Source organism: Salvelinus alpinus, chromosome 32 (assembly GCF_045679555.1).
Source record: "Salvelinus alpinus chromosome 32, SLU_Salpinus.1, whole genome shotgun sequence".
Lineage (NCBI taxonomy): Eukaryota > Metazoa > Chordata > Actinopteri > Salmoniformes > Salmonidae > Salvelinus > Salvelinus alpinus.
Window position 1 is genome coordinate 15,247,589 of NC_092117.1, and position 26,113 is coordinate 15,273,701.

General features: G+C 45.8%; 1 protein-coding gene across 34 annotated transcripts in view; it reads right to left on the reverse strand.

Moving 5' to 3' along the window:
* Positions 1-26,113, reverse strand: part of LOC139562635 (calcium/calmodulin-dependent protein kinase type II subunit gamma) — a 105,134-nt gene that overhangs the window by 47,844 nt on the left and 31,177 nt on the right. For all 34 annotated transcript variants that reach the window (XM_071380499.1, XM_071380480.1, XM_071380492.1 and 31 more), the window contains exon 3: positions 7,934-7,993. In XM_071380499.1, the coding sequence (XP_071236600.1) occupies positions 7,934-7,993 (60 nt within the window). The remainder of the gene's footprint in view (positions 1-7,933; positions 7,994-26,113) is intronic.

Genomic DNA, 26,113 nt, shown 5'->3' on the forward strand with positions numbered 1-26,113 from the left:
CGATAGGTTAAGGCTACATGATACTCAAATTTTCAGTGACACACGGACAGATAGTGACACATTCAATACCGCCTTGCACACTCTTGCCTGCATCTAGCTGATCTAGGGTGTAATCATTAGTCCAACAGTTGCAAACAAGAGTTTCTATTGGACAAATTCAGGTATGTTTTTCTCCGTTTCATTCTGTTTGCTTCAACAGAATCGGCGGAATGAATACACTCCTGATCACATGTAAAAACAGTTCACTTTCATAGCAGCCAAGTTGTATTCCTTCTCACATCTACACGCTCTCCTCCTTTCACCTTCTCCCTTCGCTTGTGGACTTCAATGCACAACACGTCAGCTGTATGTGACCAGGCGAAAAAAAACGTTCCAAGACAAACCATATCATAACCGCTACACACAGCCTACATCGTTGTCACCATATTAGCTAAAGTAACGTCATAGTCAATATAGCTAATAGAACTAACACGCTACAATCATGCAGTACAGCAGTTACAGTTTAGCCATTACAGCTTAGCAGGTGGCAATAAATTAGTAAAATCAAAAGCGTACCTTGACTTGGAAGAGTTCCAGTGTTGTGTTGGATAATCGTAGCCAGCTAGCCAACATAGCATCCCTCTGTTTGAGCTGGGTGTTTGAGTAGGCTAAACAAGGTAGCTGCTTTTGATAGCTAAGTAAGTGAAAGTGAGTAAGTGAGAGTGAAAAAAAAATGATGAAATATCTCTCTTTCTCTCTCTCACTTCTCCTTAATTTTTGAAGAAATTAATTTGTTCAAAACTGTTCAACTATTGTCTTTCTCTTTGAGTCAACTACTCACCACATTTTATGCACTGCAGTGCTAGCTAGCTGTAGCTTACATGCTGACCACACCACTCGCATTGCAAAATAAATGTACACGTACATGTTAGTCAAACATTTCATCTAAACAGCTTGCACGCGTCAACGAGATTCAGCGTAGCCAGGCGAAAAACTAGAACTTGGTTCTATTTTTGACGCTTGATGCGCAGCAAGTCCCACCTCTCCCATCTCCTCACTGTTTTTTAGGAGCATACAGTTGAAGTCGGAAGTTTACATACACTTAGGTTGAAGTCATTTAAACTTGTTTTTCAACCACTCCACAAATGTCTTGGTAAACTATAGTTCTGGCAAGTTGGTTAGGACTACTTCTATCTACTTTGTGCATGACAAAAGTAATTTTTCCAACAATTGTTTACAGACAGATATTTTCACTTATAATTCACTGTATCACAATTCCAGTGGGTCAGAAGTTTACATACACTAAGTTGACTGTGCCTTTAAACAGCTTGGGAAAATCCAGAAAATGATGTCCTGACTTTAGAAGCTTCTGATAGGCTAATTGACATAATTTGAGTCAATTGGAGGTGTACCTGTGGATGTATTTCAAGGCCTACCTTCAAACTCAGTGCCTCTTTGCTTGACATCATGGGAAAATCAAAATAAATCAGCCAAGACTAAATTGTAGACCTCCACAAGTCTGGTTCATCCTTGGGAGCAATTTCCAAACGCCTGAAGGTACCACGTTCATCTGTACAAACAATAGTACGCAAGTATAAACACCATGGGACCACGCAGCCGTCATACCGCTCAGGAAGGAGATGCGTTCTGTCTCCTAGAGATGAACATATTTTGGTGCAAAAAGTGCAAATGAATCCCAGAACAACAGCAAAGGACCTTGTAAAGTAGTAAAATGGTGCCGGAAGTGCTATGTGCTATTATGTGGGGTTTTTTTTGCGTTATTTGTAACTTATTTTGTACATAATGTTTCTGCAACCGTATCTTACGGCAAAAAAGAGCTTCTGGATATCAGGACAGTGATCACTCACCTCGGATTAGACAAAGAATTTTTCTACAACAAGGACGACGCACAAGACATTCTCCAAACACCCCACAGGGCCGACATCTTCGTTATTTGCAAGAGGAAGTGACGCAGGTACAGAGCACAAAGAGCCGGATGCCTGGTCAATACTACTCGCCAACGTGCAATCATTGGACAATAAATTAGACGAGGTACGAGCACGAATATCCTCCCAACGGGACATCAAAAACTGTAATATCCTATGTTCCACGGAATCGTGGCTGAATGACGACATGGATATTCAGCTAGCGGGATATACGCTGCACCGGCAAGATAGAACAGCACACGTAAGACGAGGGGGGGGGTCTGTGCATATTTGTAAACAACAGCTGGTGCACGAAATCTAAGGAGGTCTCTAGATTTTGCTCGCCTGAAGTAGAGTATATTGTGATAAATTGCAGGCCACACTACTTGCCTCGACTTTTCAGCTATACTTTTCGTGGCTGTTTATTTACCACCACAGACAGATGCTGGCACTAAGACCGCACTCAGTCAGCTGTATAAGGAAATAAGCAAACAGTAAACCACTCACCCTGAGGCGGCGCTCCTAGTGGTCGGAGACTTTAATGCAGGGAAACTTAAATCAGTTCTACCAAATTTCTATCAACATGTTAAATGTGCAACCAGAGGGAAAAAAATTCTATATCACCTGTACTCCACACACAGAGACGCGTACAAAGCTCTCCCTCGCCCTCCATTTGGTAAATCCGACCACAACTATATCCTCCTGATTCCTGCTTACAAGCAAAAATTAAAGCAGGAAGCACCAGTGACTTGGTCTATAAAAAAAGTGGTCAGATGAAGCAGATGCTAAACTACAGGACTGTTTTGCTATCACAGACTGGAACATGTTCCGGGATTCTTCCGATGGCATTGAGGAGTACACCACATCAGTCACTGGCTTTATCAATAAGTGCATCGAGGACGTCGTCCCCACAGTGACTGTACGTACATACCCCAACCAGAAGCCATGGATTACAGGCAACATTCGCACTGAGCTAAAGAGCAGAGCTGCCGCTTTCAAGGTGCGGTACTCTAACCCGGAAGCTTACAAGAAATCCTGCTATGCCCTGCGACGAACCATCAAACAGGCAAAGTGTCAATACAGGGCTAAGATTGAATAGTCTTATGTGGCAGGGCTAGCAAACGATTACAGACTACAAAGGGAAGCACAGCCGCGAGCTGCCCAGTGACACGAGCCTACCAGACGAGGCTAAATCACTTCTATGCTCGCTTCGAGGCAAGCAACACTGAGGCATGCATGAGAGCATCAGCTGTTCCGGACGACTGTGTGATCACCCTCTCCGTAGCCGACGTGAGTAAGACCTTTAAAAAGGTCAACATACACTGGCTGCAGGGCCAGACGGATTACCAGGACGTGTGCTCCGGGCATGTGATGACCAACTGGCAGGTGTCTTCACTGACATTTTCAACAGGTCCCTGATTGAGTCTGTAATACCAACATGTATCAAGCAGACCACCATAGTCCCTGTGCCCAAGAACACAAAGGCAATCTGCCTAAATGACTACAGACCCGTAGCACTCACGTCCGTAGCCATGAAGTGCTTTGAATGGTTGGTAATGGCTCACATCAACACCATTATCCCAGAAACCAAGGACCCACTCCAATTTGCATACCGCCCAAACAGATCCACAGATGATGCAATCTCTATTGCACTCCACACTGCCCTTTCCCACCTGGACAAAAGGAACACTTATGTGAGAATGCTATTCATTGACTACAGCTCAGCTTTCAACACCATAGTACCCTCAAAGCTCATCACTAAGCTAAGGATCCTGGGACTAAACACCTCCCTCTGCAACTGGATCCTGGACTTCCTGACGGGCCGCCCCCAGGTGGTGAAGGTAGGTAGCAACACATCTGCCACGCTGATCCTCAACACTGGAGCACCACAGGGGTGCGTGCTCAGTCCCCTCCTGTACTCCCTGTTCACCCACGACTGCATGGCCAGGCACGACTCCAACACCATCATTAAGTTTGCAGACGACACAACAGTGGTAGGCCTGATCACCGACAACGACGAGACAGCCTATAAGGAGGAGGTCAGAGACCTAGCAGGGTGGTGCCAGAATAATAACCTATCACTCAACATAACCAAGACTAAGGAGATGATTGTGGACTACAGGAAAAGGAGGACCGCGCACACCCCCATTCTCATCGACGGGGCTGTAGTGGAGCAGGTTGAGAGCTTCAAGTTCCTTGGTGTCCACATCCACAACAAACTAGAATGGTCTAAACACACCAAGACAGTCATGAAGAGGGCACGACAAAGCCTATTCCCCCTCAGGAAACTAAAAAGATTTGGCATGGGTCCTGAGATCCTCAAAAGGTTCTACAGCTGCAACATCGAGAGCATCCTGACTGGTTGCATCACTGCCTGGTACGGCAATTGCTCAGCCTCTGACCGCAAGGCACTACAGAGGGTAGTGCGTACGGCCCAGTACATCACTGGGGCAAAGCTGCCTGCCATCCAGGACCTCTACACCAGGCGGTGTCAGAGGAAGGCCCTAAAAATTGTCAAAGACCCCAGCCACCCCAGTCATAGCCTGTTCTCTCTACTACCGCATGGCAAGCGGTACCGGAGTGCCAAGTCTAGGACAAAAAGGCTTCTCAACAGGTTTTACCCCCAAACCATAAGACTCCTGAACAGGTAATCAAATGGCTACCCGGACTATTTGCATTGTGTGCCCCCCCAACCCCCCTCCCGAACCCCTCTTTTTTACGCTGCTGCTACTCTCTGTTTATCATATATGCATAGTCACTTTAACTATGCATTCATTTACATACTATCTCAATTGGGCCAACCAACCAGTGCTCCCGCACATTGACTAACCGGGCTATCTGCATTGTGTCCCGCCACTCGCCAACCCCTCTTTTACGCTACTGCTACTCTCTGTTCATCATATATGCATAGTCACTTTAACCATATCTACATGTACATACTACCTCAATCAGCCTGACTAACCGGTGTCTGTATGTAGCCTCGCTACTTTTATAGCCTCGCTACTGTATAAAGTCTGTCTTTTTACTGTTGTTTTATTTCTTTACTTACCTATTGTTCACCTAATACCTTTTTTGCACTACTGGCTTGAGCCTGTAAGTAAGCATTTCACTGTAAGGTCTACACCTGGTGTATTCGGCGCACGTGACAAATAAACTTTGATTTGATTTGAAGATGCTGGAGGAAACAGGTACAAAAGTATCTATATCCACAGTAAAACGAGTCCTATATCGACATAACTTGAAAGGCCGCTCAGCAAGGAAGAAGCCACTGCTCCAAAACCGCCATAAAAAAGCCAGACTACTGTTTGCAACTGGACATGGGGACAAAGATCGTACTTTTTGGAGAAATGTCCTCTGGTCTGATGAAACAAAAATATAACTGTTTGGCCATAATGACCATTGTTATGTTTGGTGGAAAAAGGGGGTGGCTTGCAAGCTGAAGAACACCATCCCAACCGTGAAGCATGGGGTGGCAGCATCATGTTGTGGGGGGGCTTTGCTGCAGGAGGGACTAATGCATAGATTAGTCCCTCCCAAAATAGATGACTTCATGAGGAAGCAAAATTATGTGGCTATATTGAAGCAACATCTCAAGACATCAGTCAGGAAGTTAAAGCTTGGTCGCAAATGGGTCTTCCAAATGGACAATGACCCCAAGCATACTTCGAAAGTTGTGGCAAAATGGATTAAGGACAAGAAAGTCAAGGTATTGGAGTGGCATTCACAAAGCCCTGACCTCAATTCTATAGAAAATTTGTGGACAGAACTGAAAAAGCATGTGCGAGCAAGGAGTCTTACAAACCTGACTCAGTTACACCAGCTCTGTCAGGAGGAATGGGCCAAAATTCACCCAACTTATTGTGGGAAGCTTGAGCGTTTGACCCAAGTTAAACAATTTAAAGGCAATGCTACCAAATACTAATTGAGTGTATGTAAACTTCTGACCCACTGGGAATGTGATGAAAGAAATACAAGCTGAAATAAATCATTCTCTCTACTATCATGTCACATTCTTAAAATAAAGTGGTGATCCTAACTGACCTAAGACAGGGAATTTTTACTAGGATTAAATGTCAGGAATTGTGAAAAAACTGAGTTTAAATGTATTTGGCTAAGGTGTATGTACACTTCCAACTTCAACTGTATACCCATGTGGGTGATTGAAAGATTAACTGAGGTCCACACTCCAGTCCAGTTGGTGTTGGTAATGCACCTTAAAGTTGGTTTCCAACATTAAGGCAAACAACTTCTGTCACGTTCTGACCATAGTTCTTGTGTGTTTTGCTTGTTTTAGTGTTGGTCAGGACGTGAGCTGGGTGGGCATTCTATGTTGTGTGTCTAGTTTGTCTGTTTCTATGTTTGGCCTAATATGGTTCTCAATCAGAGGCAGGTGTTTTGTGTTGTCTCTGATTGGGAATCATATATAGGTGGCTTGTTTTGTGTTGGGGTTTGTGGGTGGTTGTTTCCTGTCTTTGTGTTTTCTCTGCACCAGATAGGGCTGTATCGGTTTGCCACATTTTGTTATTTTGTATCATTGTAAGTGTTCACTGTTTCGTTTTATTAAACATGTTGAGCACTGGCTACGCTGCGTGTTGGTCCGATCCCTGTTACACCCTCTCTTCTCGTGAAGAGGAGGAAGGCTGCCGTTACAACTTCTTCCACAGAAGAATAAGAAGACTACTACTACTACTGAAGAAGGAGAGATTACTAAAAATGAGTTTCCCCTATTATCTGTGGATTAAATGTCAGAGTAGAGAATACACGATTTTGGGTGACTCAAAATGGGTCGAAATTCTACAAAGGTCCATGAAAAAAAGGACCTTGTGCATTTCAGGTATAATAACAACCCAATGTATATATTCCACGACAAATTAGCTAGCAACAGCAAGCTAGCTAGCTAAATGTCCCTGAATGTTTCATGTGTTTCGACCTGTCCCCAAATGAATACAATTGGTTCAGAGTTCATTTCGATATTTCAACCTGCGTGTCTGGATCACGTCTGGTGTGGATGTGCAAAATCAACATGCGGACGCACGTGTGTCCCAGGTCTAGACAGCATATTATGGTTTCAGTGCTAGATTCATTCTCTGATCCTTTGATTGGGGGGACAACATGTCATTTCATGCTGCAAGAGCTCTGGTAGGTTGGAGGACGTCCTCCGGAAGTTGTCAGAATTACTGTGTAAGTCTATGGAAGGGGATGAGAACCATGAGCCTCCTAGGTTTTGTATTGAAGTCAATGTACCCAGAGGAAGATGGAAGCTAACTGTCCTCCAGCTACACCATGGTGCTACCGTACAGAGTGCGGTTGAGGATACTGTAGACCTTCATTGCAAAACAGTGTGTTTTAATCAATAATTTGGTGACAAGTGTATATATTTAGTATAGTTTTATCTAAAAATGATAACTTTTTAAATGTTTCACTATTATTATTTAATGAAATTCACTGAGGATGGTCCTCCCCTTCTTCGGAGGAGGAGCCTCCACTAACCTGCATGTATGTCGCACATTCACTGTAGTGGAAAGAGAGGCTGGCTTGCAGTGTGAGGCGAGGTGACAACTGTCATTTCCCTGAGTTTGCATGCGGTGGTGGGTTGGCCCCTAAATTCTGTGGCTCTCACTCACCAGTCGGACCATGCAAATGGTCCACACTAGTGGGCATCATTTAATTTGGCTGGCTCCCTCCATTTGCCTACACCCTAACTCTCTTCCATGAATTGCTGAGGTGACTCCATGTAACACACTGACACTGGAGACACCCTCAATGCTCTTCAAACCAACATGGCTGAAATATGGGCAGAATTTGACCACTCAAATCTCTGTTTTTTCTTCTGGACACCCAACAACGTTTTGGCAGCAGTCAATGTACAGCGAGAGACTTCACCTGTTGCTAGACTGACAACAATGTCCCTTCGGTTTCGTACTGTCATTGTTGGTTGCCACCAAACAGCTCTTGCTCAGCAGGTAGGTTGTCATACAGACACACTTTTCATTTAGCCTACTATGGTAAGTACAGTAGGAGACACTCACCTATGTTGGGATGTTTGAGCAGGCGACAGATGCGGGCCTCTCGTTCCAGTTTTTGATGATCTGAGGGGAGAGGAAAAGGAAGATAAACACAATCGCACAACTTTTCTGTTGTTCAGTCGATACCCTGCAGGATCTGTCCATTTTTTAAAACTCTTTCCACAAACCACCATTTGGCAATGAAATCCTTATGTATCATGTATGTTATGTTCAAGGGGCTCTTTACATATATTAGTAGTACTATAGAAAATCTAAATCAAAATATACACTCATTCAGGCAGTGGAGTCTCATCCGTTCTGCTGTCCCACCACCAATTGGACGGGTCTACTATACCCCCATCTCACCCATCTCTCTTCCATATACACTGGGTATACCAAACACTAGGAACATCTTCCTAATATTGAGTTGCAACCCCCCGCTTTTGAACAGTCTCAATTTGTCTGGGCATGAACTACAAGGTGTTGAAAGCGTTCCACAGGGATGCTGGCCCATGTTGACTTGAATGCTTCCCACATTTGGGTCAAGTTGGATGGATGTTCTTTGGGTGATGAACCATTCTTGATACATACAGGAAACGGTTGAGCGTGAAAATCACAGCAGCGTTGCAGTTCTTGACACACTCAAACCGGTGCGCCTGGCACCTACTACACTACCCTGCTCAAAGGCACTTAAATATTTTTGTCTTGCCCATTCAACATCTGAATGGAACACATACACAATCCATGTCTTAATTGTCTGAAGGCTTCAAAATCCTTCTTTAACCTGTCTCCTCCCCTTCATCTACAGTGATTGAAGTGGATTTAACAAGTGACATCAATAAGGGATCACAGCTTTCAACTTGATTCACCTGGCCAATGACATGGAAAAAGTTCCTAATGTTTTGTACACTCAGTGTATATTTAACCAGGTTGGTGTGGGGTCCTGATATTTATGAGCAGGCAGAGCAACCATGCACAACTAACGCCTCCCTCCACTCAGCTCCTACAGTGCAAGGAACCAGGTCTAAGGCAGAGGAGACAGGGGACAGAGATGGAGAAGTGATCATACACTCAATGTACTTCAGACATACAGTAAATATAAACCCCCACACACACACAATATAACAATATACACCCCCCCACCAATTATGATTTTTTAAATAAAATAACAATTACAGTATTTGAAAATACCCCAGTTTACGGTATGTATATACGGTATATCGCCCAAGCCTAATCAGTGGTAACCACGGCAACAAGACCCAACAGTTAACAACATTTCTCCACTCCAAATCAGGCTCCATCCTAAAGGAGGTTTATAATAAACTGATGTTCTATTCTGGCGTATATTAAACTACACTGAACTCTGTGGACCTGCTTCATCAAATAGCCTTTGATTAAAGGATATGAGAAATGGAAACTCATAATAATATACAGCATATCCAGGCAAGTATGAGCTGTGTACTAGAACACACTGCGATGCACAAAAATGCTTGCAGCAGCACAAGCCTATTGCACTTAGTTAAATTAGTCTCCTGGGCTCAGACTAATACAATCACTGTCCAGTTAAGGACTCTAATTGTATGGGGCGGCGCTGTGTGTGTGTGTGTGTGTGTGTTCACATCGACTAATCGGTGCCCCGCACATTGACTCTGTACCGGTACCCCCTGTATACAGTCTCGCTATTGTTATTTTACTGCTGCTCTTTAATCATTTGTTACTTTAATTTATTTTCTTTCTTTTTTTTTACTGCATTGTTGGTTAGGGCTCGTAAGTAAGCATTTCATTGTAAGGTCTACACCTGTTGTATTCGGCACATGTGACAATTATTATTTTGTTAAATTTGATTTGACATCCATACGTGCGTGGGTGGGCAGTATTAAAACCTAGTGCTCCAATTGCAGCCTTACATGGATAGATTGGATGGACAGACAGATGGCTGGCTAGAATGACAGATAAAGAGATGGTACTGTGGGATGAGGAGAGAGATCGTGGGCCAAGTTCAGAGAGACCTTGGCACCAGCTGTTAGGCTCCCGGGGACAGATGTGTGTGTTATGTGTGTGTGTGTGTGTGTGTGTGTGTGTGTGTGTGTGTGTGTGTGTGTGTGTGTGTGTGTGTGTGTGTGTGTGTGTGTGTGTGTGTGTGTGTGTGTGTTATGTGTGTATGTGTTACTACGCCAGGGCAGAACGGAGTAGACCTCTGGCCTCTCTAATCCCTCCCTCACGCTCCTGTCCCCCGTCCAGGATTTGGGATTTGGGAAACGGAGCCTCCCAGTCATCCCAACTGGCTGGCTAGGTGCTGGAATCATCTGTCCGGCTTGTTACATAGCTGGCCCACAGAAAGAATGTGACTTCATCGATGGAATATGACATGGCTACATACACAGAGCATAGCTAGCCGTGGCAGCCATTAGATGGGCAGAGACACTGGGATTTTACAGTAGAGATTGCTGGGGCAGAGTAGAGAGTATGCTGGAAACCTCCCTTCGGTACACCCACGGTCACTCACAAAAACACACCTTTCCTTTTCGGAGAATTTCAGAAGTAAAAAGTCAGCTCTCGACACTTGAGCACATGGCCTCAGAAAGGCTTGTCATTTCTCACACACACAAACATGCACACAGCCAAGAACATATGTACACACACACACACACACCTCCAGGTAATCTATTCTACAACACAAGGCCACAGTGCTCAGGTTTAAAAGGGGGGATTTTCTTTTAAATTGAAGGTTGGGATCTGAGGCCATTCAAGCTCTGACATTATCTGAGGATGCTGTGCACACGCACGCCCTCTCTCTGTCTGACAAACACGTTCCTGTGACACACACACACACTCTGAACACACACAAGTCGGCTGCTGTGAAAAGATAATGGTAGACTGCGGCATGAAGGGTCTGTCACTGAGAGAAGAGAGCGAGAGAAAGTGAAAATAAGAAACTGAGTGTGAAGGAGTACTGTAGACAGAGTGAAAATGAGAAACTGAGTGTGAAGGAGTACTGTAGACAGAGTGAAAATGAGAAACTGAGTGTGAAGGAGTACTGTAGACAGAGTGAAAATGAGAAACTGAGTGTGAAGGAGTACTGTAGACAGAGTGAAAATGCTGGGTGAGAGCAGGTGGGAAATAGGCGATAGGGTGGATAAAGACACGCAGATGGATAGTTACTGGGTGTTCATGCTTTTGTTCCATCCCAGCACTAACAGAGGGAGAACACTGTGTTAACAAATGAGTTCCATCATGGTGGTCCTGGATGACTCACTCCACCAGCTGGATTAGAGACAGTGAGTGAGTGAGTGAGTGAGTGAGTGAGTGAGTGAGTGAGTGAGTGAGTGAGTGAGTGAGTGAGTGAGTGAGGGGAGAGATAGACTGACCTTTAAAAGGATTACGGGACTGCCAACAGTTCGACCCGTGACACCCACACACACCCAGCCTGAGCTGCTCAGATAACCCATCAACCATGGACCACTGAACTACAGCCAATCACTATCCCTCTAGGTGTGTGCACGTGTGGTTATGTGCATGTACATTTGATACGGTATGCGCATTTGTATGTGTGTGTGTGTATGCATCCAACCAGCTGCCACTCCTCTTCCCCTCTCCCCATCTGACCTCTCCAATCCCTTCTGACAGTCACCGAGGCCTAATTCACAGAAATGACATAACGCAGCTCCTGCATTAAATATTCATCTCAGATCCCTCTCGGTCTCTCGCTCTCTCTCTCTATCTTTCTGTGCTTTCTCCTCTCTCTTTCTTGCCTTCCATCTCTCTACCATTCAGGAGAGGAGCAGCATCAAAACAGCAGCCTATCCAGTTGTGCCAACCACCTACTATCACAGTGTAATGACCATGCCATAATAGTAGAATAAATCTGTCTGCATTGCTTGCTGTTTGGGGTTTTAGGCTGGGTATCTGTATAGCACTTTGTGGCAACTGCTGATGTAAAAAGCACTTTATAAAAATAAATGTGATTGAATTTGATTGTAGACACGGAGTCATACACTGTAAAATAACCTGTTATCAATGCATTCACCATTACAGTTTGCTTCAGATGTTGCTTAGCATACAATGTGATCATAGATCAAAGAAAAGACAAGGCTGATATTGAACTCTCTCATTCATTCACTCATGTCGAGTCATCCAATGTTCTTCACTGTGTGTAAAAATTATTTTCAAAAGCAACAGATGAGATCAAAGACAAAGAAACTAAAGCTATAGGAGTGAAGCACAGGGCACACAGACTACGCGTTTAAGTTCACAAGTGGGATTATGTCTCCTGTGTGTGTGTGTGTGTGTGTGTGTGTGTGTGTGTGTGTGTGTGTGTGTGTGTGTGTGTGTGTGTGTGTGTGTGTGTGTGTGTGTGTGTGTGTGTGTGTGTGTGTGTGGCTATTTTCAGGTCTCTCCAGAGATGTTCGATCGGGTTCAAGTCCGGGCTCTGGTTGGGGCACTCAAGGACATTCAGAAACTTGTCCCGAAACCACTCCTGCGTTGTCTTGGTTGTGTTCTTAGGGTCGTTGTCCTGTTGGAAGGTGAACCTTGGCCCCAGTCTGAGGTCCTGAGCGCTCTGGAGCAGATTTTCATGAAGGATCTCGCTGTTCTTTGCTCCGTTCATCTTTCCCTCCATCCTGACTAGTCTCCCAGTACCTGCCGCTGAAAAACATCCCCACAGCATGATGCTGCCACCACCATGCTTCACCATAGGGATGGTGCCAGGTTTCCTCCAGACGTGACGCTTGGCATTCAGGCCAAAGAGTTCAATCTTGGTTTCATCAGACCAGAGAATCTGGTCCTTTAGGTGCCTTTTGGCAAACTTCAAGCGGGCTGTCATGTGCCTTTTACTGATGAGTAGCTTCTGTCTGGCCACTTTACCATAAAGGCCTGATTGGTGACGTGCTGTAGAGATGGTTGTCCTCCTGAAGGTTCTCCCATCTCCACAGAGGAACTCTGGAGCTCTGTCAGAGTGACCATTGGGTTCTTGGTCACCTCCCTGACCAAGGCCCTTCTCCCCCGATTGCTCAGTTTGGCCTGGCGGCCAGCTCTAGGAAGAGTCTTGGTGGTTCCAAACTTCTTCCATTTAAGAATGATGGAGGCCACTGTGTCCTTTGGGGAACTTCAATGGTGCAGAAATGTTTTTGCACCCTTCCCCAGATCTCTGCCTCGACACAATCCTGTCTCGGAGCTCTACGGACAATTCCTTCCACCTCATGGCTTGGTTTTTGCTCTGACATGCACTGTCAACTGTGGAACCTTATATAGACAGGTATGTCTTTCCAAATCATGTCCAATCAATTGAATTTACAGGTGGACTCCAATCAAGTTGTAGAAACATCTCAAGGATGATCAATGGAAACAGAATACACCTGAGCTTAATTTCCAGTCTCATAGCAAAGGGTCTGAATACTTATGCATTTGGAAATTACCAAAACCATTATTAAATAAGGAATTTTTATTTTTAATACATTTGTAAAAATTACAAAAAAAACAGTTTTCGCTTTGTCATTTTGGGAAATTGTGTGTAGATTTTTTAAATATATTTTTTAATCCATTTCAGAATAAGGCTGTAACATAACAAAATGTGGAAAAAGGGAAGGGGTATGAATACTTTCCAAATGCACTGTATATATTTGGGGTTGAAGTGGGAAATCCGAAGTGGTAACATCCGATATATTTCGTGCCAATCGTGTGTTTCCCCTATGATATGACATGCTAATACTTTTCAGTCTACGTTTCTTTTCAGAGCTGGTTTTTATATCAATGTTACCAGCCACTAACATGGCATTATTTATTAATCAGAAGCACCTGCAAAGCTTCCTCTTCGCTCCCCTTGTCACCCCAAGAAAAATGGTTTTGACCACGCTCCACTGCTTTGAATGGTGCAGCTAGAAATCACGTGTCTATCCTATAATGAAAAAGCACCAGTGAAAGAAAATTCCATGAACTTGTATATCTATTTTGTGTTGTTCTTACATTTCTATTGGTGTTTCATTTACGATGATCTCAGTGGTTTCCCCTATCCATCTGTGGCGAAGTTTTCCCTAAATGCTTAAGACAAATCCATTTCCAGCACCAGCGATAGCCTAGCCAGCTGGCTAATCTTTTGAATACGGTGTAGCTAGGTTAGCATGCTAGCTAGATACACTGACAGCTGTCCATGCCCTACTTGTTGTTATTTCTTTACTCCATGTGGAAATCACCACAACGTTCACAGCCCCAATTTGTGAATATACAGTGGGGAGAACAAGTATTTGATACACTGCCGATTTTGCAGGTTTTCCAACTTACAAAGCATGTAGAGGTCTGTAATTTTTATCATAGGTACACTTCAACTGTGAGAGAAGGAATCTAAAACAAAAATCCAGAAAATCACATTGTATGATTTTTAAGTAATTAATTTGCATTTTATTGCATGACATAAGTATTTGATACATCAGAAAAGCAGAACTGAATATTTGGTACAGAAACCTTAGTTTGCAATTACAGAGATCATACGTTTCCTGTAGTTCTTGACCAGGTTTGCACACACTGCAGCAGGGATTTTGGCCCACTCCTCCATACAGACCTTCTCCAGATCCTTCAGGTTTCGGGGCTGTCGCTGGGCAATACGGACTTTCGGCTCCCTCCAAAGATTTTCTATTGGGTTCAGGTCTGGAGACTGGCTAGGCCACTCCAGGACCTTGAGATGCTTCTTACGGAGCCACTCCTTAGTTGCCCTGGCTGTGTGTTTCGGGTCGTTGTCATGCTGGAAGACCCAGCCACGACCCATCTTCAATGCTCTTACTGAGGGAAGGAGGTTGTTGGTCAAGATCTCGCGATACATGGCCCCGTCCATCCTCCCCTCAATACGGTGCAGTCGTCCTGTCCCCTTTGCAGAAAAGCATCCCCAAAGAATGATGTTTCCACCTCCATGCTTCACGGTTGGGATGGTGTTCTTGGGGTTGTACTCATCCTTCTATTCCTCCAAACACGGCGAGTGGAGTTTAGAGCAAAAAGCTCTATTTTTGTCTCATCAGACCACATGACCTTCTCCCATTCCTCCTCTGGATCATCCAGATGGTCATTGGCAAACTTCAGACGGGCCTGGACATGCGCTGGCTTGAGCAGGGGGACCTTGCGTGCGCTGCAGGATTTTAATCCATGACGGCGTAGTGTGTTACTAATGGTTTTCTTTGAGACTGTGGTCCCAGCTCTCTTCAGGTCATTGACCAGGTCCTGCCGTGTAGTTCTGGGCTGATCCCTCACATTCCTCATGATCATTGATGCCCCACGAGGTGAGATCTTGCATGGAGCCCCAGACCGAGGGTGATTGACCGTCATCTTGAACTTCTTCCATTTTCTAATAATTGTGCCAACAGTTGTTGCCTTCTCACCAAGCTGCTTGGCTATTGTCCTGTAGCCCATCCCAGCCTTGTACAGGTCTACAATTTATCCCTGATGTCCTTACACAGCTCTCTGGTCTTGGCCATTGTGGAGAGGTTGGAGTCTGTTTGATTGAGTGTGTGGACAGGTGTCTTTTATACAGGTAACGAGTTCAAACAGGTGCAGTTAATACAGGTAATGAGTGGAGAACAGGAGGGCTTCTTAAAGAAAAACTAACAGGTCTGTGAGAGCCGGAATTCTTACTGGTTGGTAGGTGATCAAATACTTATGTCATGCAATAAAATGCAAATTAATTACTTAAAAATCATACAATGTGATTTTCTGGATTTTTGTTTTAGATTCCGTCTCTCACAGTTGAAGTGTACCTATGATAAAAATGACAGACCTCTACATGCTTTGTAAGTAGGAAAACCTGCAAAATCGGCAGTGTATCAAATACTTGTTCTCCCCACTGTATATTAGCGGCCTGCACCATGTATTAGCAGCCTGCGTCATGGAACCTAAATGAGAATTTACGCTACAGGACAAGAATTACGTTGAAATAGGGGTGGCATTGTCCTGTGGTGGGAGCTTTTAATTCCTTTCCCAGAATGTAAAACAATCCCACAGCCAGCACACACACTGCACATATTCAACAGTGGATTATGTGAGTGACATTCAGTGTGTAAAGCTATGACATACCACTGGAATAATTTACAATGGAGCACAGATGTCTTTATTACATTAACAGCAGACACTCTATATCCACACAGCCCCTCCAGTACAGCCCCACCCTGCTCTCACTGCTGGGCCAGGAAATGTCCAGTAGGACAGTTAATCTTGAACATGGATGTGTGTGAGTGTGTGTTTCAAGTTTCAAAGTTTATCTGCCACGTGCACAGAACACAACAGGTGTAAAACAGTACAGTAAAATTCTTACCTTGAGAACACTTTCCCATCAATGCAGTGATAATAATATAGATAATAATAGAAAATAGAATAAAATACATTTAAAAAATCATAACAACTACAATGTGAGTTAAAGAAACCCAAGAATGCAAGAATATACAGTGCATTCGGAAAGTATTCAGACTCCTTGAATTTTCCCACATTTTGTTACGTTACAGCCTTATTCTAAAATGTATTAAATACACATTTTTCTTAATCAATCTACACACAATACCCCATAACGACAAAGCAAAAACTGCGTCGTCCGGGTTAGGGGAGGGGGGCTTTACATGGCTCATCGTGCTCTAGTGACTCCTTGTAGTGGGCCGGGTGCCTGCAGGCTGACCTTGCTCGTCAGTTGAACAATGTTTCCTCCGACACATTGGTGACGCTGGCTTCCGGGTTAAGAAGCACGGTTTGGCGGGTCATGTTTCGGAGGACACATGACTCAAAGTTCGCCTCCCGAGCCCGTTGGGGAGTTGCAGCGATTAGACCAGATCGAAATTGGGGAGAAAAAAAAATATATGCATCCTGTTTCCATTGATCATTCTTGAGACGCTTCTACAACTTCATTGGAGTCCACCTGTGATGAATTTAATTGATTGGACATGATTTGGAAAGGCACACTCCGGTCTATATAAGGTCCCAAAGTTGACAGTGCGTGTCAGAGCAAAAGCCAAGCCAAAGGAATTTTCTGTAGAGCTCCGAGACCGGATTGTGTCGAGGCACAGATCTGGGGAAGGGTACCGAAACATGTCTACAACACTGAAGGTCCCCAAGAACACAGTGGCCTCCATCATTCTTAAATGGAATAAGTTTGAAACCACCAAGACACTCAGAGCTGGCTGCCCGGCCAAACTGAGCAATCGGGGGAGAAGGGCCAGGGAGATGACCAAGAACCCGATGGTCCCTCTGACAGTGCTCCAGAGTCCCTCTTTGGAGATGGGAGAACCTTCCAGAGAACCTTCCATAAGGACAACGATCTCTGCAGCACTTCACAAATCAGGCCTTTATGGTAGTGGCCAGACGGAAACCACTCCTCAGTAAAAGGCACATGACAGCCCTCTTAGAGTTTTCCAAAAGGCACCTAATGTCACACCCTGGCCTTAGTTATCTTTGTTTTCATTATTATTTTAGTTAGGTCAGGGTGTGACATGGGGAAGTATGTGTTTTGGGTTGTCTAGGGGTTTGTAGGTTTAATGGGGAAATGTCTTGTCTAGGTGTTTGTATGTCGATGGCTGCCTAGATTGGTTCTCAATTAGAGACAGCTGTGGTTTATTGTCTCTAATTGGGAGCCATATTTAAGGCAGCCATGGGCATCATGTGTTTGTGGGTAATTGTCTATGTTGAACGTTTGTTGCTTGTCTGTGCACTTACGTTATTTAGCTTCACGGTCGTTTGTTGTTTTTTGTTAGTTTGTGTATAGTGTTCGTTTTCGTGTTTTTTCTCTCTTCCACAATAAAGAGATGTATTTTGCACACGCTGCGCCTTGGTCCAATCTCTCTCAAGAAGACGATCGTGACAGAATTACCCACCAATCTAGGACCAAGCGGCGTGTCAAGCGGCAACAGGACCCACCTACACAGGATTCATGGACATGGGAGGAGATACTGGATGGTAAGGGACCTTGGGCACAACCGGGAGAATATCGCCTCCCTCGTGAAGAGCTGGAGGCAGCTAAAGCCGAGAGGAGGCGATATGAGGAGGCAGCACGGAAGCAAGGCTGGAAGCCCGTGAGTACAACCCAAAAATTTCTTGGGGGGGGCCTTAAAGGGAGTGTGGCGAAGTCAGGTAGGAGACCTGCGCCTACTCCCTGTACTTACCGTGGAGAGCGAAAGTACGGGCAGACACCGTGTTACGCAGTAGAGCGCATGGTGTCTCCTGTACGCGTGCATAGCCCGGTTCGGTACATTCCAGCTCCACGTATCGGCCGGGCTAAATTGAGCGTTGAGCCGGATGTCATGAAGCCGGCCCAACGCATCTGGCCACCAGTGCGTCTCCTCGGGCCGGCTTACATGGCACCAGCCTTACGTATGGTGTCCCCGGTTCGCCTACATAGCCCGGTGCGGGTTATTCCACCTCCCCGCACTGGTCGGGCGACGGGGAGCATACAACCAGGTAAGGTTGGACAGGCTCAGTGCTCAAGGGAGCCAGTACGCCTGCACGGTCCGGTATTTCCGGCGCCACCTCCCCGCTCCAGCCCAGTACCACCAGTGCCTACACCACGCACCAGGCTTCCTGTGCGTCTTCAGAGCCCTGTGCCTCCTCCACGCACTAGCTCTATGGTGCGTGTCTCCAGCCCTTTACCACCAGTGCCAACACCACGCACCAAGCCTCCTGTGTGTCCCCAGAGTCCTGTGCGTTCTGTTGCTGCTCCCCGCACTAGCCCTGAGATGCGTGTCCTCAGCCCGGTACCACCAGTTCCGGCACCACGCACTAGGCCTAATGTGCGTCCCCAGGGTCCAGCATGCCCTGTTCCTTCTCCCCGCACTAGCCTGAAGGTGCGTGTCCTTAGCCCGGTACCTCCAGTTCCGGCACCACGCACCAGGCCTACAGTGCGTCTCAGCCGGCCAGAGTCTGCCGTCTGCCCAACGGCGCCTGAACTGCCCGTCTGCCCAACGGCGCCTGAACTGCCCGTCTGCCCAACGGCGCCTGAACTGCCCGTCTGCCCAACGGCGGCTGAACTGCCCGTCTGCCCAACGGCGCCTGTACTGCCCGTCTGCCCAACGCCGTCTGAACTGTCCGTCTGCCATGAGTCTTCAAAGCCGCCCGTCTGTACTGAGCCTGCAAAGCCGCCCGTCTGCCATGAGCCTTCAGAGCCGTCTGCCAGACAGGAGCCGCTAGAGCCTACCGCCAGACAGGAGCAGCCAGAGCCTTCCGCCAGACAGGATCAGCCAGAGCCTTCCGCCAGACAGGATCAGCCAGAGCCTTCCGCCAGACAGGATCAGCCAGAGCCTTCCGCCAGACAGGATCAGCCAGAGCCTTCCGCCAGACAGGATCAGCCAGAGCCTTCCGCCAGACAGGATCAGCCAGAGCCTTCCGCCAGCCATGAGCAGCCAGATCCGTCAGCCAGCCATGAGCAGCCAGATCCGTCAGCCAGCCATGAGCAGCCAGATCCGTCAGCCAGCCATGAGCAGCCAGATCTGTCAGCCAGCCATGAGCAGCCAGATCCGTCAGCCAGCCATGAGCAGCCATATCCGTCAGCCAGCCATGAGCAGCCAGATCCGTCAGCCAGCCATGAGCAGCCAGATCCGTCCGCCAGCCATGAGCAGCCAGATCCGTCCGCCAGCCATGAGCAGCCAGATCCGTCAGCCAGCCATGAGCAGCCAGATCCGTCAGCCAGCCATGAGCAGCCCAGCCAGGATCCGCCAGAGCCGTCCAGCCAGGATCCGCCAGAGCCATCCAGCCAGGATCCGCCAGCCAGTCCGGAGCTGCCGTCCCTCAGTCCGGAGCTGCCCCTTATCCTGGTGCTGCCCCTTATCCTGGTGCTGCCCCTTATCCTGGTGCTGCCCCTTAGTCCGGTGCTGCCCCTTAGTCCGGTGCTGCCCCTTAGTCCGGTGCTGCCCCTTAGTCCGGTGCTGCCCCTTAGTCCGGTGCTGCCCCTTAGTCCGGTGCTGCCACTTAATCCAGTGGGGTTAAGTTGGAGGGTGGTCATTTGGAGGAGGCTACGAAAGCGGGTAGTGACTATGGTGGGGTGGGGACCACGACCAGTGCCAGAGCCGCCACCGTGGACAGACGCCCACCCAGGTCCCCCCCTAGACTTTATGCTGGTGCGCCCGGAGTTCGCACCTTAAGGGGGGGGGTTATGTCACACCCTGGCCTTAGTTATCTTTGTTTTCATTATTATTTTAGTTAGGTCAGGGTGTGACATGGGGAAGTATGTGTTTTGGGTTGTCTAGGGGTTTGTAGGTTTAATGGGGAAATGCTTGTCTAGGTGTTTGTATGTCGATGGCTGCCTAGATTGGTTCTCAATTAGAGACAGCTGTGGTTTATTGTCTCTAATTGGGAGCCATATTTAAGGCAGCCATGGGCATCATGTGTTTGTAGGTAATTGTCTATGTTGAACGTTTGTTGCTTGTCTGTGCACTTACGTTATTTAGCTTCACGGTCGTTTGTTGTTTTTTGTTAGTTTGTGTATAGTGTTCGTTTTCGTGTTTTTCTCTCTTCCACAATAAAGAGATGTATTTTGCACACGCTGCGCCTTGGTCCAATCTCTCACAAGAAGACGATCGTGACACCTAAAGGACTCTCAGACCATGATAAACAAGATTCTCTGGTTTGATGAATTCAAGATTGAACTCTTTGGACTGAATGCCAAGAGTCATGTCTGGAGGAAACCTGGCATCATCCCTATGGTGAAGTATGGTGGTGGCAGCATAATGCTGTGGGGATGTTTTTCAGCAGCAGGGACTGGGAGACTAGTCAGGATGGAGGGAAAGATGAACAGAGCAAAGTACAGAAAGATCCTTGATGAAAACCTGCTCCAGAGCGCTCAGGACCTCAGACAGGGGCAAATGTTCACCGACGCTAAGCACACAGCCAAGACAACACAGGAGTGGCTTCGAGACATGAACGTCCTTGAGTGGCCCAGCTAGAGCCCGGACTTGAACCTGATCAAACATCTCTGGAGAGACCTGAAAATAGCTGTGCAGCGACGCTCCCCATCCAATCGGACAGAGCTTGAGAGTATCTGCAGAGAAGAATGGGAGAAACTCCCCAAATACAGGTGTGCCAAGCTTGTAGCATCATACCCAAGAAAGATTCAAGGCTGTAATGGCTGCCAAAGGTGCTTCAACAAAGTTCTGAGTAAAGGGTCCGAATACTTATGTTAATGTTCAAACATTTTTTTAAATCTGGTTTTTGCTTTGTCATTATGGGGTATTGTGTATAGATTGATGTGGAAAAATAACAATTGAATACATTTTAGAAAAAGGCTGTAAAGTAACAAAATGTGGAAAAGGTCAAGGGGTCTGAATACTTTCCGAATGCCGTCATTGATTGCACACTAACTGCCTCGCCGATTACTGAATCCACAAGGACTCGCTCTACATTCCAGATCACGTTTCCCTAAACCCCCACACCCACCATTGTTTTTAGACGGTTTGTGTGCGTAGGTTTAGTGTGTGGGTGTGTTTGTATTTTCTGTGCGTGCATGTGTGTTTAGTGTTCCAGACACTGCACCAGGGACACTGCTCAGCATTTATGGGGTCAGACAGTAACATACACCAACACACACACAGACACACAAACAATATGAACACACCCACACACTAATGCCATTCACACAACAACAAAAAACTCCAAAAACAATGGTCGGTGTGGGGGTTTAGGGATCTTGAATGTAGAGCGAGCCCTTGTGGATTCAGTAATTGGCGAGGTAGTTAGAGTGCAATCAATGACTTGCAGCTTGATTGTGCATCATGTTCTGCTTAGGAGAGGTCAGCTGTTTGATTGATGCTAAATCAGTGGATGAATGGCAGTACATGACAACCTCTTTCTCCTCTCAGATTCTATACATTCTCCTGGAGAGACATAGGTTGGGGGCTTTGACCCTTGAAGAAATGACCAAAACCATTTCTTCAGTCTAAAGTATAATAGTGGTGGTGAAAACAGGTACACACCAAGCCTTGCCTGTGTGAGACAGTCTTTCTTCTCAAACATAACCTATTGAAAACCGTTAGGATGCAAATCCCCAAACGCTCGTTGGGCATTTGCATCAATTATGGAAATGTTAAGTGGACTTCTTGGTCAGTTTTAATCACAGGTGTCTGTCTATTAAGTCATATATTCTGACAGCTCAACTTTACGTGTGGGAGATCTAAGCATGCACTAAAGTACCAAGGGAGGCCAAGTTAAACCCTAACAGAAAGAGGAGTTTGTTCAAGAACGGTTCACTTTCTTACTTCCAGACATAAGTGAGTGACTGGAGTACACTGAAGGGCGCTCCATCCTTCCCGCTCTGCGTAGACCTCCCCAGACGAGCTAGATGGATAAATAAACAGTGTGCCGTATTTGACTATATACTGTACCGTTATTGATGCACGGACCGGTTTGGGTTTTTACTTTAACTTCTATAAAGGTATTTAAATGTTTGGTTTGTTAAATTTGATACGCTGTGTGTAAAGTAAATTTTTATAATTCACTCCAGTACTTGAGTCATCTGTCTCCACTCTCTCTCTTTCTCTCTCCAGGCCACTTTCCACACAGACCTAGCCCCGTCCCGTCACTCAAGGAGCGCATTTGTTGGTGCTCGACCACAAGACACTTGCATTCAGTCTGCATGGTCAATGCAGCATGATGCTGTTTCCACTTTGTGTCTTAATATAAACCCACAAGTGTTCTATAATTACACTATTAGTTTGTGTTTCATACATATGCAAACAGCTAGTTTGTTTTTTCTAACCAAGTTTGGGCTAAATCGTGTTAGCCGCTAATGCTATTCGCTAGTTAGCGTCATACCCAAGAAGACTCGAGGCTGTAATCACTGCCAAAGGTGCTTCAACAACGTACTGAGTAAAGGGTCTGAATACTGATGCAAATGTGATATTTCAGTTTACATTTTTCACTAATTTGCGACAATGTCTACAAACCTGTCTTTGATTTGTCATTATGGGGTATTGTGTGTAGATTGATAAGGAGGGAAAAAACAATTTAATCAATTTTAGAATAAGGCTGTAACGTAACAAAATGTGGAAAAAGTAAAGGGGTCTGAATACTTTCCAAATGCACTATATATCCTAACTATAGAATTAGAATAATCCTTATATTTCCATGATTCCTAAAGTTAACCAAAGTGTTTTGATCTAAATCATAAGTCAAATCTCAATTGCAACATTTGGCTACAAATAAGGCCTCGATTTTTGGCCAATATCATGCAACCCAACATGGCAGTGTGGAAATGATCTCAAATAAGTGCAGGAAATGCAGAAATGTATGAAAATACAGAAAATGATTTTAGGTTGAAGCTTAATTGTACAGTATAAAACAATCACAGTGGAGAAAGACCCATTGAAATCTCTTAGAATGTAAGTGTTGCCACCCTAGGGTCACTCACAACTCATGAAGAAAATTGTGAACTTTTATTATTCAAAAACATGAAATACTATTAAAAAAAATGAAAAATACTGTGATATGACATTTTGGCCATATCGTCGCCTTTCGGGGCCTCTCGAGTGGCGCAGTGGTCTAAGGCACTGTTTCGCAGTGTTAGCTGTGCCACTAGAGATCCTGGTTAGAGGCCAGGCTCTGTCGCAGCAGGCCGCAACCGGGAGACCCATGGGGCGGCGCACAATTGGCCCAGCGTCGTCCAGGTTAGGGGAGGGTTTGGCCGGCAGGGATGTTCCTGTCCCATCGCGCACTAGCGACTCCTGTGGCGGGCCGGGCGCAATGCAAGCTGACCCGGTCGCCAGGTGTACGGTGTTTCCTCTGACACATTGGTGCGGCTGGCTTCTGGGTTAAGCGGGTGTTGTATCAAGATTTGGTATGTCAACAGTATCCCTTGATTTCACTTTTAGAAATGCATGTCTGAGAGGACGAAAAGAAAGTAGTGAAGAGTGAGTAGAGAGTCATCTGTAGCATATGGGAAGCTCACTGCCACTGTAATCCTACCCTGAGAAAGAGTTGCATCTGTGATCAAAGCACTGTCGCTTCTCATAGAGGGAACACAAATGGGGGAATGCACAGACGCTTGCTCCAATTCAACATGTAGTAATGGTTTGTGTATGTTGCTACTGCAGGGAGCCAAGTAGAAACCTTTTGATTTCAGTCCCTTCCCATTACAGCGATTCAAACTGTAGGACTTCTCACCAATAATTTCTCACTGTGCTTACTGCACAGAGACTTGTGCCTATTTAATATAATAATATATGCCATTTAGCAGATGCATTTATTCAAAGCAACTTACTTATGTGTGGCCCGGGAATTGAACGCACAATCGTGGCGTTGCAAGCCATGCTCTACCAACTGAGCCATACAGGACCACATTTAAAGCTGCAATATGTAACTTTTTGGGCGACCAAACCAAATTCACATAGAAATGTGAGTTATAGATCTGTCATTCTCAATGAAAGCAAGTCTAAGAAGCAGTAGATCTCTTCTATGTGCACTATTTCTATGCATTCAGTTCTTAAGTTACATTTTTTGCGTCTTTTACTTTCGGTTTTGTACACTACCTTCAAACAGCTGAAAATACAATTTGTTTGGTTATGGAAAATATATTTCATAGCAGTTTAGATGGTACAATTGTTCTCTACACTATACTTGCTTGTTTTGTCACATAAACTGAAATTAGACGAACTATTATAATTTTAGCAACCAGGAAATGGCGAAGCATTTAGTCAGGGTTAGCTGTTATACTGACTGGAGTTGCGCATTACAGAACTATCTCTTCCCCAGTTCGCTTCTAGATCCCCAGTTTGGCAGGCTTGCTGGACAATTATTTTACAATAAGCCGCATTGCTGAGGCAGGAGTCCAAAAACAGAACTTTTTTCATAGATATTACCTTAATGTGGGGTCTGCTCAATGTGCTTAGACATGGGCAGTCTGGCTAGGAGGGATTGTGAAACAAACAGTGACTCAGATATAGCAAGCCTAGCAGCTCCATTGAGGCGAAGCCAGAGCATATCAAGGCTAGGTTAACTCTATCATCTTAGCCCTGCTACCCTGGCTGAACCCCTATCCAGACTACACCATACTAAGCTTCCTCCAACACCGAGGCTCAGACTGAGCTATTTGCTCCTTAGCATCTGTAAGTAATTTCTGACTGGGAGAGGAAATCCATTCCCTCTGAGCTCATTAGCAGGATCGGTGATCTGTGAAACAGGTGAGTTATGAAGTGCAGCTACATATCTTTATTAAGACTCAGACTCCAGCATGGAGAAAGACACAGCAGAAGCAATACAGCAACAGCAACACTGGTGAAGGAATGATGGGGGTGTCGGCCTGCTTCTGCTTCTCAGGCAGTAGATTTGGGCAGAAACACATGGGAACACAGTCATACAGTGACACAGTCAACCTTTTCCACACACACCAGCGGCGGCCTTCAAATATCAGAGATTACATACTGCCGTGTCCGATCACATTGTCAGAAGATTACATACTGCCGTGTCCGATCACATTGTCAGAAGATTACATACTGCCCTGCCCGGTCACATTGTCAGAAGATGACATACTGCCCTGTCCGGTCACATTGTCAGAAGATGACATACTGCCCTGTCCGGTCACATTGTCAGAAGATTACATACTGCCCTGCCCGGTCACATTGTCAGAAGATTACATACTGCCCTGCCCGGTCACATTGTCAGAAGATTACATACTGCCCTGCCCGGTCACATTGTCAGAAGATTACATACTGCCCTGCCCGGTCACATTGTCAGAATATTACATACTGCCCTGCCCGGTCACATTGTCAGAAGATTACATACTGCCCTGCCCGGTAACATTGTCAGAAGATTACATACTGCCCTGCCCGGTCACATTGTCAGAAGATGACATACTGCCCTGCCCTGTCACATTGTCAGAAGATTACATACTGCCCTGTCCGGTCACATTGTCAGAAGATGACATACTGCCCTGCCCTGTCACATTGTCAGAAGATTACATACTGCCCTGTCCGGTCACATTGTCAGAAGATGACATACTGTGTCACCTTGACAAAAGCCAAACTCAACGTCCCTCCCTCCTCATTGCATCCCAAAGGGCATTCACACACACTCCCAGTCCTTTGTCACCATTAGGAGGCCTTGTCAGAGGCAAAGCAGAGTCACACTGTGATGTCCAGAGAGTCACAGTGGGTGCCAGGTGGGGTCGGCTCATGGGATGTAAACAATGGCTCCTAGTAATGACAGATGAGCAGGAAGTAGTGGAAGAGATTTCCTCTGTTGATGGGAGCTTTGGGAGACTTAGGC